At 34.2% G+C, this 14,490-nt stretch overlaps 4 protein-coding genes across 4 annotated transcripts; 2 read left to right on the plus strand and 2 right to left on the minus strand.

Moving 5' to 3' along the window:
- Nucleotides 1-1,139: 1,139 nt before the first annotated feature.
- LOC113498156 (tyramine/octopamine receptor-like) lies at nt 1,140-2,524 on the minus strand. Its single transcript, XM_026878097.1, has one exon. The coding sequence runs from the start codon at nt 2,517-2,519 to the stop codon at nt 1,140-1,142; it is 1,380 nt and encodes a 459-aa protein (XP_026733898.1). The 5' UTR covers nt 2,520-2,524.
- Nucleotides 2,525-3,786: 1,262 nt separating this feature from the next.
- Nucleotides 3,787-7,329, plus strand: LOC113497982 (transmembrane protein 127-like). Its single transcript, XM_026877839.1, has 4 exons — nt 3,787-3,996; nt 4,577-4,828; nt 5,257-5,556; nt 6,014-7,329. Exons 1-4 carry the CDS (start codon nt 3,972-3,974, stop codon nt 6,292-6,294), a joined length of 858 nt encoding a protein of 285 aa, XP_026733640.1. The 5' UTR covers nt 3,787-3,971; the 3' UTR covers nt 6,295-7,329.
- Nucleotides 7,330-8,049: 720 nt separating this feature from the next.
- LOC113497983 (nuclear receptor-binding factor 2-like) lies at nt 8,050-9,264 on the minus strand. The gene is made up of 2 exons (XM_026877840.1): nt 9,082-9,264; nt 8,050-9,005 (listed from the first exon to the last, which is right to left on the minus strand). The coding sequence occupies exons 1-2, from the start codon at nt 9,103-9,105 to the stop codon at nt 8,229-8,231; spliced, it is 801 nt and encodes a 266-aa protein (XP_026733641.1). The 5' UTR covers nt 9,106-9,264; the 3' UTR covers nt 8,050-8,228.
- A 2,711-nt stretch (nt 9,265-11,975) lies between these two features.
- Nucleotides 11,976-14,243, plus strand: LOC113497984 (protein D2-like). The gene is made up of 4 exons (XM_026877841.1): nt 11,976-12,285; nt 12,368-12,460; nt 12,811-12,865; nt 13,578-14,243. Exons 1-4 carry the CDS (start codon nt 12,046-12,048, stop codon nt 13,769-13,771), a joined length of 582 nt encoding a protein of 193 aa, XP_026733642.1. The 5' UTR covers nt 11,976-12,045; the 3' UTR covers nt 13,772-14,243.
- Nucleotides 14,244-14,490: the final 247 nt, after the last annotated feature.

Below are 14,490 nucleotides of genomic sequence, written 5' to 3' on the forward strand. Positions count from 1 at the left end.
TCGAACTGAATGGTTTGTATATCTGAAATGACTCTGAAACGACTATAAGATTTGGCAATCTGGGAATCCTAAGTGTGAGTCACGTATAATCAGCATATTAAATGTATAGCATAGTATAAGTTAAAACAAACCGGATATGGTCTTAGGAAACACTAGATACTTTAAAATAAAAATCAGGTCTGGTAGAGGAGCCGACTAATTAAATAGAGAGTGACATTATTTACATTTTATTATATGACACAGATCCTACAGTTACACTGGTTCTTGCACTGAAACAATATAGTTAGAATACTGTTATAACACATACCTTAAGTCTACACATTAAACGAACTAAATCGTTACTAATTACAGCTATTAACTTAAATTATGCCAACAATATAAACTGAGTTTTCCCGCAAATATATTATAAAACATGAGACCTAATTGATTGCTGAAACCTTAAATAAATTACACTTACAGTAGGTTGAATCAAGGGCAATTCATCAAGCAAATGTCTCTAGCAAGTGATGCGCCTACAAATACGCTATGATTGATAGCTTTAATTACTTCACTACATAACAGTAAATTTAATTCAAAAGGCAATTTGCTTTGACATACGACATAAGAAACATTAGACAATCCTGTACATTACTTGAAACAGTTCCAAGATTATCTGTATTTAATCTCAACGGGCCAATCAATATACATTTAGTTAATCAGTATTTTCGCGGTATTCTCATTCATCCGCTGTGGACCATCAAAGTTATTTGTTGGTCTCTTAGGATAGCGAATTTGTTCGAAGTTTAGGGTCCATTGCGGTAATCTGTCATGTCAAGACGACGGTTCAATACAAAATAATAGTGTGAGTATAACTATCGACGACTATTGGAAACTTTGTCACCCCTTCTAGTATAAGAAACGATGGTACATATTATATTCACGTGCCAAGCACACGCCGTGGTTTCCATTTCAACTCGAGCCAGTTGTTAAGGACCGTCCCGACGATTGTTAACAAGGCTTATATTGTGTCAACGAGCCTCTACGACTACTTCTCTACGTCTTGAATATGTGTAACTACATGTTGCTACACATCAATGCAATGTTATTAAGATGATTAAACCTAGTCCTAGCAATTTACATACTAGGATCAACATTAGGTTTTATTTAATCCCTAACAACTTCTTAAAAGCTTTTCTAAATTCGAGATTGAATATTGTATAAATTAGCGGATTAATTGTAGAGTTTACGTAACCTAACCATGTAATAACATTTATAAGTCTCATACTAGGACAACATGTAGAACAAAATGGTAAAATTATGTACATAAGAAAGAAAGGTAGCCAGCATATTACGAAAACACCCATAATGATGCCGAGGGTCCGCGCGGCGCGCCGCTCTTTAGACAACGAGATCTTTTGCTTTTGTTCAATGAACTGATTAACTACGTCACCGCTCTTGTTCACACTGGCCAGTAACGGCTTCTTATTCTTGTGACTCATTTTCTTAAGAGACCCGACCATCTTCTTTCTGTAACTGCCGCGACTTCCCGGTGACACGTCTGATTGAATTTGGTTGATATTTCTTTCGATCGTTTGCCGAGCTACGGGATCGTTCAGCAAAAGAAATGGCACAAAGAAGTTTTTCTTCATATCTATAAAAGCTTTTCTTTGGAACCGTTTAATGCTGCCGCCACTGTCGGAATCATTTTCAGAATCTTCTCTATTTTCAACCATAAGTATTGGGTTTTTATTTTGTATTCGAGTTACTAGGATACGTTTTCTTAATCTTTGTTTTGCAGCTATATAGATTTTTATGTAAACTATGGTCATTATGACAAGCGGTATGAAGAAGGACCCCAGTGATGAGTACACAACGTATCCAGGTTCCGATGTTAACTGACATGGAGTGTCTGCTGTAAATTCATCTGGCCAATCGTTCCAGCCTAATATAGGCGGTGAACTTATAATTAAAGACATAATCCAGACTCCAATGATTTGGTAAACCACTCTTTTTAAGGTCCTCTTATTTGCGTAATTGATTGGGTCTGTTATTGCCCAGTATCTATCCAAGGCTATGGCACACAGGTTGAGTATAGAAGAAGTGCAAGACATAATATCACAGGTTAACCACATCTTGCAGAGCTGCTTGCCCCAAAGCCAACGTCCTAGGGTCATGTACGCAACATTAAGTGGCATCACCAAAACAGCTACCGCCAAATCCGCAGCAGCTAACGATACAATGAAGAAGTTTTGCACGATCCTCAAAGGTTTATATGTGAAAACTCCAAGAATGACTAAAATGTTTCCAAAGATGGTTCCAAATGTAACGACGAATAGCATAACAATAGTAGTAAGTGCTTCCCACTCCGGAACCGCAATTTCGAATCCGAAACTTGAGTTATAGAGGAAAGAGTTCACATAACAATGAACGCCGCTCCACGAAGTATTATGTATCGAATCATTATTCAAAGAAATATTGTAAACATAATAAAAATCCGCATCCGTCAAAGTATAGTTCATTGTGCTGCTATTTCGGTTCATAAATGTTGAAGTAATTCCAATTCCATAATATTCTTGGTACATCCTGTGTTTGCAATATACAAATATATTATGATCCACATTTTTGTGCCACAAAGTATCGATTATTTAAATTAAACAGTTCTCAAATTATTTGTCTTAATTGACACTAGCTTCGTTAACATTTTATGACAATTACGTGATCAAAATCTTTTCGACCAAGCGGTTCGTAACAGACTGGAGGCTTAGGGAACATTTTAAAGCCGCCCCACATAGCAGAGATACTTCTAAATAAACTATATGCATAGTTAACAGTGTATAACGTGTGTTCTGACGACAAAGGCACTGTGAGATCTTTGTGTGTGGCTATGTCGCCTACGCCTGGGGCAGTGTGAGAGTTTTCCGTCTATTTTTGTCTGTTCTTGCTACCTGCAAACATGCAACATAATATAGGTACCTTACTGCCTTTATTCTGTTAACAAAACGTTAGATTAAGGTGGACTAAGAATATTATGATGACGGATGAACTCGAGATTTTTATTAGTTTGGTCTGCAATGACTAATAATTTAGACAAATTCAAATCGAAATATGTTGTTATATTTTTAACTTTATCTATCAATGCAATAACTAAACAGTTGCAATGCCTCAATTCTGCTATTTACAATGACCGATGAAAATTGGCCTTAAATGACACATTGGAAATTCAGTACGGAACGGTACACTCGAGTTCAAAACAATTAACTTCCAATTATTGTGTTGGCAATAAGCTTAAGGACACAAGAATAATTCCAATTTAATCCAAATGCCATTCATTCATCAGCATTTATAAATGGCAGAATTGAGGCTCAGGTTGAAACTGAGATTAGGCTAAAATTTCTAATCATAAAATAGGTAAACATAAAATGCATTTCTGAAATAAACAACCTTTTTAAACAATTGCTGAGGATCGAAAAAATGAAATCTTAAATCAAGATAAAGAAGATCAATTAGAATAAATTACAGTTATTCGACTTGATGAATAATTAACTGCAAATAATTACATAAATACATGTAAATAAAATATCAAACATTTGAAGGATAATAAATTAATGATTTACATTTTATTCCATGGTTAATATTTTTTAATTTAGTTCTTTCGTCTATTTAACAACCATCTGCGTAAGACGGATTGTAAATTTAGCTGTCAAATTGGTTTAGCAACAAGTGGCGCTTGTGTGCATCGGTTCTTTTCATAAGAGCAAAAGAGAAGTCCGAATATTATGATTCTCATGTGATGTGACAACATTTTGTGTCCCTGTTTTTGGTGTAGCTGTCAAAATATTAGCGGAGACGAAACGCGAACACGGTATAATATTTTAGTTTAGCAAATTATCGCATACAAAACGAAACTGCTAAACATTGTGATTGGCAATAAAATTATACACGCGTGCCTCCTGTATACATAAGTGTGTGGTTCAAATGAAAAGTGTAACATAATGGGGTGTTTAACGTGGATCCGAGGTATGACGTCCAACCTTGCTAACAAATTTACTTATTTACGTGATATTTTGAGTCTTTTTATTTAGGTAATGCTGTTGCTAATTACATTTCGCTAATGCGTTAATCGTGATGCTTTAGCTTCAAGATTTCGAAGTTATGATGATACAACGTGTATTTGACCTTTTCCTTGAGTTAATGTTATTAAAAGGCTGCGTGCGTATTTGCATTACGACATGCTATCTATTACATCGACGTATGTTTGGGTGCGAAAACCCTTATTTTAAGTTATGAGAGACCTGTCGACCTCCCTCAGAGTTTTGCCTCCCCTGAGGTGATAAACTATTTTTAGCATATAAACACTTTAATGAGCGCCTGTCTTTGATAACAAATGCTATATTATAACATTTTTATTACGTGAACGTCAATAACTGTTAACTTCTAGTACCTATATTTGTAATAAATATTTTTTTTATTAATACTAGTAATTACATGTTATTTCATTGTTGTTAACATCAAAAATGTAGAAAAGCCAGCAGCAAACAAAACGTTTTCCGTAAAAACGTTAGTATATGTGATATTAATAGATTAAATATGATTACAGGGATCAAAATGCCATTCCCATTCAAGGACAAGGAGTTGAACAAGATAGCTGCATTTTTCAATGTGTCCACATTCCTCCTGACTTGTGCAGCACTTGTACAGCCAAGTTGGTTCAGGATCAAGGGGCTGCACTGCACACAGAGCCTGTCTCTAGCACAATTCTTCTCTTTTGATGAAGATGACGAGGATCTAGATCAAATAACTATACGTCAGGAAGCTGAATTTGATCCCATCAACAGATCTGACTACAACGGTAAGATACGTAATTTAAATAAGATCTTTTATTCAATTTTATATAAACCTGGAAGGTAAAGAACTCTTTGTACAATGATTTATCAATAATAAAAAAAGAGTAAAGGAATATGGATGAAACGTTTCTAACTGGAAGTATTGTGCCAGGTGCAATAATTTGTATTGAGGATAAGGAAAATGAGCAAATATTACTGAAATAGTTTGCTGATAACGAAATTGACATGAAATACTGCTATTGAATTTAATCTATTTCCTGTAGCTAAATTTAATTAATAATTAAACTAGACAAGTTTCCTACAAAACTTACCTATTTTACTATTTTTAAAGTTTCTATTTGTATCATAAAATAAACTTATTTATACTGTTTTTTATTCTTGTGTAGTACTCTTAAAACAGAAATGTATATCCTAATTTCATGTTTTATTTCAGGCCTACCTCCTTGCACAACACCAGAGACAATAACATTGATGAGGGTACTCATATTACTATGTTTTATGGTACTTCTCTGTTCTTGTATTGGTACTCTAATAAACCTTACCAGCCTTAACAGCAGAGCTATCAAAATGCTGCGTAGGAATGCTATACCCAGCATAATGTGTGTATTCTGGGTCATAGCCATTGTGGGTGTGTGTTACTACACAACTGTGGTACTAGGTAATGCTAACAACAGTGATCCTGATACAATACAAGTAGATTATGAATATGGATTCTATACAATCACTGGAGCCGGTAAGTTTGTCTTCTAGGTGTTGTCTTTAACTGTATCCATATAAGCTTTTATTTGGTTTTACCTATCAGTTCGTAAGCAAATCTTGCTAGTTGCATTTAATTTGTCTGAAATTTTGTTACTATGAAATGCTGTGACCCAAAATAAATTTAGGTTTGTTTTTTTTGTATGTACTGTGATCTAGATAGTTTTTAATTTATTTTATTTCATATATATCAGAGTGAAGCTTGCGATCTAATATAAATGAAATATCTTTACGCAGCTGTATTTTAAGTTTCATTCAATTTGTGAACAGCTTTTGTTGGTTTCTGCTAAAACTCAGACACCTGGTTTGTTTATTCCAAGTTGCAAACAGCCAATTAACATGACATTCATAATTATATGTTGTTATGTGTCTACTCTTTAGGAAACTGACTGGCATTGCCAATTTGCACATTTAATTATTTGTTAACATTTCAGGAGCTCTGGCTTTGTTAGCGTCTGCGGCTAACCTATGGGGTGCACCATTGTCTAATGATGAGGATGTTCAAAGGCGTAATTTGATGGAAGACTGGGATGGGTATGAGGCCCACAGTGTCGGCCCGACTCCTGCCGTGCCCACCCTGCCGCCGTACACGCCCAGTGCCGACTATGTGCCTACGCTACACCCACCATACGCGCCGCCGGTCCTCGGCACGCAGCAATATTTTCCTTTCGATGATCTTTCCGTCCTTCCTCCGCCTCCCCCTTATTCACCTTGAGTTTTGTATCCCACATGCTTTTCCTCTCAAAATACCCAAATATTGATGTATTTTTAGTTGTAATCTGCAGTATTTATTATTTTAATCTTAATTAATTTGAGCTTTATAAGTCCTACATTTAACTATAATTTAAGGTGTGTGCGATTATATCAGACTTGAGTGGGAACTCTACTATTGGTGGTATAAAAAGAGACATCTCAAATAGTAAGTTCTTCACTGGTTGTGTGAACAACAAGTTTGCATGGATCCCCGTGACTTACAAATTCTGAGTTGGTTAAATTAATATACTTGTAGCATATAATTATTTCGTAATGTGATGAATGTTTATTTAGGATTGAGTTAATAACAATAGGTAACTTTAATCTAATTGTAAACTTTAAAACGCCTAAAAGTCTAAATTGAATCATTGGTTTATGTATGTATATATTGTGGTTGTGAGTTAATTAATGACTACTGTTCACTTCTACATGTGATTTGCCATTTTAGTGCCTATTCATGTCGTATTTCTCGAGATGCTTTAAGATATATTGAAGTTCTGTTGGTTATTTATAGCCTAATTAGATAATATAATTTGTAGACTAAGGGCTAACGAATTATTTGTTGACCTACAACTGAAATATTGGTTTGAGAGTTTTTCTAATCAACAATCATGAATAACTCGATTGTTTTCCAATACGAAGTTAGATTTGATAGATAACAGCATGCTTACTTAAACATATTTAACGAATGAAATAATACAAAATTGACTACCAGCCAAATTTGTAAGATGAAAAACCTAATGATGTATAAAAGCTTACGTTTTGTTGCTAAAGTGTTTGAACACTTGATAAATAATTTCATTACTCTGATAGTGGTACACAATCATAACACATGCCCATTTTGTCATTCACTTTTATCTCTTGCTCTCTTTACTGATGCTATTTTAAATTTTTATCATTATCCCTAATTATTGGGTTATCCTATATTTGTTACTACATGTGTACACAATTATCTGAACTAATTAGTTAACTGTACCTGTTTAATGAACCTTCCAAATTGAAATGAAAGCAATCCATCACTAAATGCCTTTAATGTTATAAAATGGTAATAATGCCATTATAATGTAGTAAACTAATGTTATATTAGATAATTAATGGATTATTTTAATAGTACCTATGTAATATTTCTCAAGGTAATACTTCTAATAGCGCCAAACACTTGTTGTATATTATTATGAGGACATGAATCTAACATAATATTGTATCTTATATATTTAATCTACCAACATCGAGAGATCTGTTTCAAACAAGAAACAAAATAATGAGCTTTTTAGAATCTAGTTGTAACAATATGTGGTCTCGTTATCACATGTAACTGTATAAGATGTACCTACCTAAATTAAAAATCCATGTATGAATTCTAGTAAATAGAACTGGTAGCAACTCCTGTATAATATTCATGTTACCAAAAATATAAGCATGTTATTAGTTTTATTGTTTGTTAATGTATAGATTTCTTATAGGGGTAAGAATAGTTATTCCTGGTATATCAACTGGGAAGTTTATTTTTACATTAAAACAAGAGTAAATTTTATTTTTGTGTAAGACCAATATGCAATACATATCTATAAATAAAAATGTCGTTTTAATTCTGCTTTCCTATATTATTTTATTAAGATAGTTACAAAATAAGAATCAGATAACATTAGGTAATGGGTACTAGTACAAATACCTAGTATAACAAAAAAATAAAATTGATTGCAAAAAAGGGTACAAAGTAAAATAAATGTTTATTGACTTAATATTTATACAAAATTTATTTTTTTGGCTAATACTGCATCTGTAGAATACAAATTTGAACACAAGCTAATAAAAAATAAAAGTTATGATGAGTAACAAAATTAAATGAAAAAATATTTTATTTACTTCACTATAATAAAGTATTAATTATTATATTTATAAGTCCTTTAGTGCAGTCAAGTCAAAGTGAGGCTGGAGAGATGATCGGTCAACAATATTGACCGGTCTGCCTGGCTGTGGGTCTTTAGCAATTGGCACTCGTTGTATACTATCATTTGATAAACCTTCATTTTCTATACCTATATTTGAAAAGTTCCTTTGTAATATATCACTCTGTGTTGATGGAAGATTCAAATACTTAACTCTTTCCTTCTCTAAGTAGCTCACTCTTTCTTTCAAGGTCATATTCTCATCTTTAAGAACTTCTGCTTGTAATACTAATTGCTCCACAAGTGAATGTAGATTCTGATTCAATATTTGTAACTCTTCTACAACGGTCTCTTGTGTTTTCTCTACCTTCTTTCCATCAACAACATCCGTTTTAAGGAGATTTTCTTTTGATTGAGCTAGATCACAGTTCTTATTTAGTAATGTATATAACAAAGAGTCAGCTTCATTGATTGTTCTATAAATAGCGACTTGCACTTTAGAACTATCATTAATTTGTAAATTGTATGTGGGATCTTTACCCAAACCTTTGATGTTATCCATGGCTTTCTTCACTCTTTCGTATTGTTCCTTCTTGCCTTTGATGAGATCTTTTTGTTTGAGATGATAGCTGTGTTGTAAGGTGATGGACTCGAGAGCGACTGATGACGTTGTCGACTTCATAGCGTCAAGTAACAGCTCTGCAGCATTGTGATGGCACTGCATCGCTTCATCGTACCTATTGTTCATCAGATGCGCCTCAGCACGACGATGTTGTTTATGAGCCTGTTAAAAATAAATAATCACCTTTAATAACCGCGACGCCTGAATATAAAACATATAAGTGTAATGATATGATTACCAAATTAAGTGGATGTGATTCCATTATATTTTTATTGTTTTAGCTCAGTTTTACTACTTTGTACTTTGTAGTTCTATTTATTTACTTACATAAGTGTCAAAAATTATCTTTCACGATGACATTATTTACAATGGTAAGGACTAGTCTTAACTAAAGAATTCGCATGTGTGCATCCGATGTGTCTACTGTTGAGAAGACCTCACAAAATGGCCGCCTTTGCAATGATTTTCAAATTATGTAAATATAAATTATCGAAACTATAAGAAATGATAATTTATGAAATAATTGTAGTTTCTTTCATTATTTTACTATTACCATGTACTACTTACTGTCTTGATATTTTAGTCAGTGAGAGACAATATACACCGTCTCCATACTTTTTTTGTTCTCAAACATAATAACGAAACGTTATTTCTAGTGATAGTGAAAGTGATATTTTGTTTAAAAATACTCTACTTATATAATTACCTACCAATTTGGCAAAGGAAAAATAGCTCAAATACGTAGGTATGCCATAAATGAAACAACTTATTTTCTAATAAGTTCATTCCATTTGACTGTGGAATTTATCGAGTTATTAAGCTTGCTATTTGTCAAAAATCTGTCTTCATCCGTCTTCATTGTTAAAGAGTCCAATTCAATAAAATCAAAATATTTTACAATGCCTTGCAAAAGCCCCTCAACCGCATACTGGAACAAGAAGATTGATGAAATATTGAACATTGCGCATATGTCTCCTGCGAAAAAGATCCTTGCTTATAAAATATTCTTGAGGCCAATCTTGCTTTTCGACTGGGTTGAAGGACGCCGCCACGAAATGAAATCATTGGAAATTCAGGCTCTAAAACGGATATTTCCTGGAGTGAATGTTAGGAGATTGTATTCCTGTTACACTGATATAGATGTAGCTAAATATTTAAAAGTAGAAGAAATACGATGGAAAAGAGCAACAGGCTCGGGAATAAGAGATATAAGGAAATGGCTTCGTGGGCCATCAAAAACTGCTGCGGATCCCGCACAGTACTTTACGAGAGCAATTAATCAGAGTGAATGTAGTTGTGAATGTTGTACCGAGCGTACTGCGTGCACCAGTGCTAACACCAATGCACCTGCTGAAACATTAACACTAAGACGAAGTAGTCGTCTAGCTAATAAGATACAACGAAAGCGTGAAGAGCCTTAGCTTGAGCGTGCCTATGACGTAATATAATTTAAAAGATACAATTTATGATTATTAAAACAATTAAGATAAGGGTTTGTTTACTTTTAAGATAAATAATCAGGCTATTATGTTCACATATGGGTATGTAATGATTCAATGAAACTAAAATTTAGCATGTATTTATTTAACATACAAATAATGAAATATTTTCGATTCCATTTTGGATTTTATACTTTATCTCGATTACTTATTTTTAGTATTCCATCTAGTCATTCTTATCTGCATTCAGATACTAAAATGAAGCCATCAAAACTGGTATTTAATAGCTGCTTTCCTTTTTTGCTTGGTTTTCAAACCATGACTGACTTCGCTACAGTTTTAAGCACTGTTGTCCCACGGTAGAGAAAGTTCAGCCTGGAGCATCATCCATACTTCTGGTACGGCAGGAGCCTTCTAAACGTGTCTCGAATTTTCCACCGACGGTGCGCCTTGAACCACAATTGCTAGTACGTCTTGAATGATCACGATCCCACCAGCATACTGTGTTTTCTACTTCTCTTTCAGACCTTCTTAAAGCCATTACTTCATTTCTCAACAAGCACGGCCAATGCAGCCGTTCGTTATTGACGTAGTCTATTACATCACATCCCTGGAATCGACTGTACACGTCTCTTAGATTAGGTCTGAGTCTCTGAGGATGTCTACGAGGAAACTTTGACTTATAAATTTCAACTAGAACACCGCATTCGAAACGCAAAAGTTTCCTACAATTGTGATCATCTAGCTTCCAAAGTTCACAACCGTAGGTGAGGATTGGCCTTACGAAGAACTTGTACAGTTCAAATTTCGCACGATAATGTATGCTGTGATTGCACAGCACGGTCCAATATCGTTGACACCACAAACGAGCACATCGCACTCTTTCTGCTATTTCGAGACCCATCTGTTGTGGAGTTAGATGAGGTATACCCAATTGATGTCTTTTACTTCTTGGCATTATATAGAAAAGCGTTGTGTCATCATATTTACTTTCAAGAAATATACCTGGGGAGAAGTATCTGTCAACCATGAAGTAAGGTTAAACAAAGACAAAAAATATTATTAGAAATAGTTTATGCACATTTATGCTACTCAGCAGGAAAAAGGTTCATATTCAAGGCATTGCTCTTTATCAAATTTTGTAGAATACTTTAGAAATAACATATTACGGCTTTTCCTTTAAGAGGAACAAAAGACCGCTAGAAAGTTTTGAGGTCTGTGACTTACTGTTGACTTACATAATATATCTACATGTCCAACTATCTATCTAAAGCTCTATTAAAAAAGTCGATCAAATGAAAAATTATCTGAATTGGACCATTAATTTAATTTTGAAAAATTAGACCTTTCGATTAGTTCTTTAAGAAATTAAAATAATTGATCGGGAATTGTCCCATGCGATCATTGAGCGTGAGAATTTGTCGTTATTTTCGGTTCAATCGTGTTTTACAATACATAATGTGAATTCATTGGATAACGAAAAGGTTTCGAGACCCATTGTAGTGCAGTTAATCGTAATTGTCTAGAACGGAACTCGAGCATAGGTAAGTGGTTTCATAAATAACGTAGGTTAGTAGTTACGTAAAGAGTTAATAACATCTGGCCCTGTTTATATTTTCGTAATACCGTCAATGTTATCGATTTCATTGTTGATAAATTTACCGTATTGTTCTAAAACAAACTGGGAACCGTTATAACAGATTAATCACGACTTCTGAATTGTAAAACGGTCAATTTTCAGTTACTTTAGGCTGTTCAAAGTGATGGCATTTAACATGAATCGTTTCTTAATATTTGTGTATATGTGGAGGGTGGTTTATGGCGTGGCTTCGCAGTGTTCAGTGACTGAAGTAAAGAGTCTCTTGGAGGGCTGCGATAGACTGACAGGGTTGAATGTCACCAGCGTTGGAGGAACCATCGTTAACGACCACAACTGTGATGTTCTGCTCCCGAAACAAGTTTTTATGGAAGAGCCGTTGTTTCAGTACCCTTTAGCAGATTCGGTATTCAAAATGTGTCTAGTTCTTGCTGTAGTAAAAAGTTTCTAAGCCTTAAGATTTTTCTAATTATTTTATTCTTTCACAGAAAAAGTTTTACACCATAATTATGGTGGATCCAGACGCTCCACCTCAGTTAGATGGAGAGTTCTATTTGCATATGGTCAAATCCAATATTCCGGTGAGTGAGTGAAAATTATTGCGTAACTGTTTCTCCAACAATTTTGCCACAATGGAAATGCTCTAAACCACGTAGCAGCGTCTTGTTTTCGTTATCCTGCTTTAGGCTCTAGACAGACGGACCACATTTCAACCGCAATCCAACTGTTAATTGCAATTAGACACGCTGGGTGTTAAGGTGTTAGGCACTCTCTCTCGCTCTCCCCCTATCTACATAATAATAATCTAATATCTAATAATCAAGTTGTTGATTGTGTGAGCGCCAATGAAGACTTTGAGAAGTATTCATAACATATTAAGACGTACTCTGCTTTACACACACACATCGTTAAATTCTCTTCCCTTTTTCAGGGACTCGCATTGAAAGCAAAAGAGAGCAGTAAGACTGTTGGAATCGACTATAGAGGTAAGAATAAATAGTATAAATCTAGTTAACATCTTTACCATTTTCTTCTTCTGTTATCGAGCGGCTAGAAGAAGACTTGGATAGAATAGAATATTTATTTAATGTTGTTACAGGTATAACAAAAAAATAACAGGTGGTACTGTACATAAAAATATGATAGAGGTTGAGCATTGTGTAGCCCAGTTTCTTACGGGTTACGAGAAGTTTAAAAGTAACGCATTTATAAATAGTTTAGAACCCTCGTTATTGTTCATTATGAGGACCTTGTTTTCACCGGAAAAAGAACTGTAACTTCAGGTGCTTTTACCGCAGCTAATATTGAGATCAAAACAACAGCTAATAACGTAATCTTAGGATCCATTTAATTTTTTAAATAATATCCGTGGCGCTGGGCAACTGGGCCCAACTCTGTTGCTGGTGTATTTCCATTGCGACGGAAGCATTAATTTTGGGCTCGAAAAACAAGAATCCAACGTCTCCCATTTACTACTTCTGATTATTTTTGTTGCGGATTTTAAGACACTCGTTTATCGAGGGCACACCGAGCTTATTCGCTGGGTGGTTTTCATTATTGATTCTGGTTTACAGGAGTTTCAATTATGGGTACGTGTTGAGAGCTTGTCCAAAAAAAGATTTAACAAAACGCTAAACAATCTGTAGCAGTAGTGTATCTAAATAAAATAAAAATATTAAATGTTTCATGTTTTTGTAGGATACAAGCCGCCAGCGCCACCTCGCGGCACGGGCCCGCACCGCTACGTCATCCTACTCTATGAGCAGGCTGACGGCAACAACTTCTTGCCCACCGTGCCTTCATCACGCCACCGATTCTCTCTCGCCAAGTGGCTCGTAGGCAAGAATCTCTGTGGACCAGTCGCCGGCATTGAGTTCAAGACCGAATTCTAGATGGCGCTAGTAGTAGCAATTCCAATTCATACTTGGTACAGGAAAATTGTGAAATATACAAAATCGTGGTTAAGTTTTTTTCTCTTATAATGTAATGTAACTACGTAGTAGATATTAATCATATTATCTAAGTTAGAGTTAGATTATGTGTAAGTTGCATTTAGTTATTTTTATTTTAGCATTTTAAGTTTGTTTAGATATTTCAATTTTAGTAATATTTACTGTTTCGTGTCATTTAGAATAATTAAACATACATATATAGGGCTTTGATTTGATATAGGTACCTTTTAAGCCCGACATAATTGTCTGTATAAATAAAATATTTAGAAGTTTGTAGAAAGCTAACATTTATGTGATAAAAATAAATGAGATCCATGGATAAGTGTTAAATTCTTGTTATAATATAAATTGTTAAGTACCACCAAACTGTAGCATTATCTATAATAAGAATTAAATATTCGAATAAATAACACAATTTATTCTTATTGCCTTCACAAATGGTATAAGAACTATCGGAGTTAAAAGTAAAGAAATTCAAGAAAACAATTTTGAAGAAGTCATAAAACCAAATAACTTGTAGGTTTACGTACCCTTAACTATCTTTACGCCTTCAAATTGTCTTTTTAAAATAAGTAAATATCATAAAATCTCGATTGTGACGGTTTAATACATTCATCCATTAAATTATACTAAAACTGGAAGAGTTTATAACGAAAAAG

The sequence above is a fragment of the Trichoplusia ni genome, chromosome 10 (genome assembly GCF_003590095.1).
Source record: "Trichoplusia ni isolate ovarian cell line Hi5 chromosome 10, tn1, whole genome shotgun sequence".
In the NCBI taxonomy this organism is placed as follows: Eukaryota; Metazoa; Arthropoda; class Insecta; order Lepidoptera; family Noctuidae; genus Trichoplusia; species Trichoplusia ni.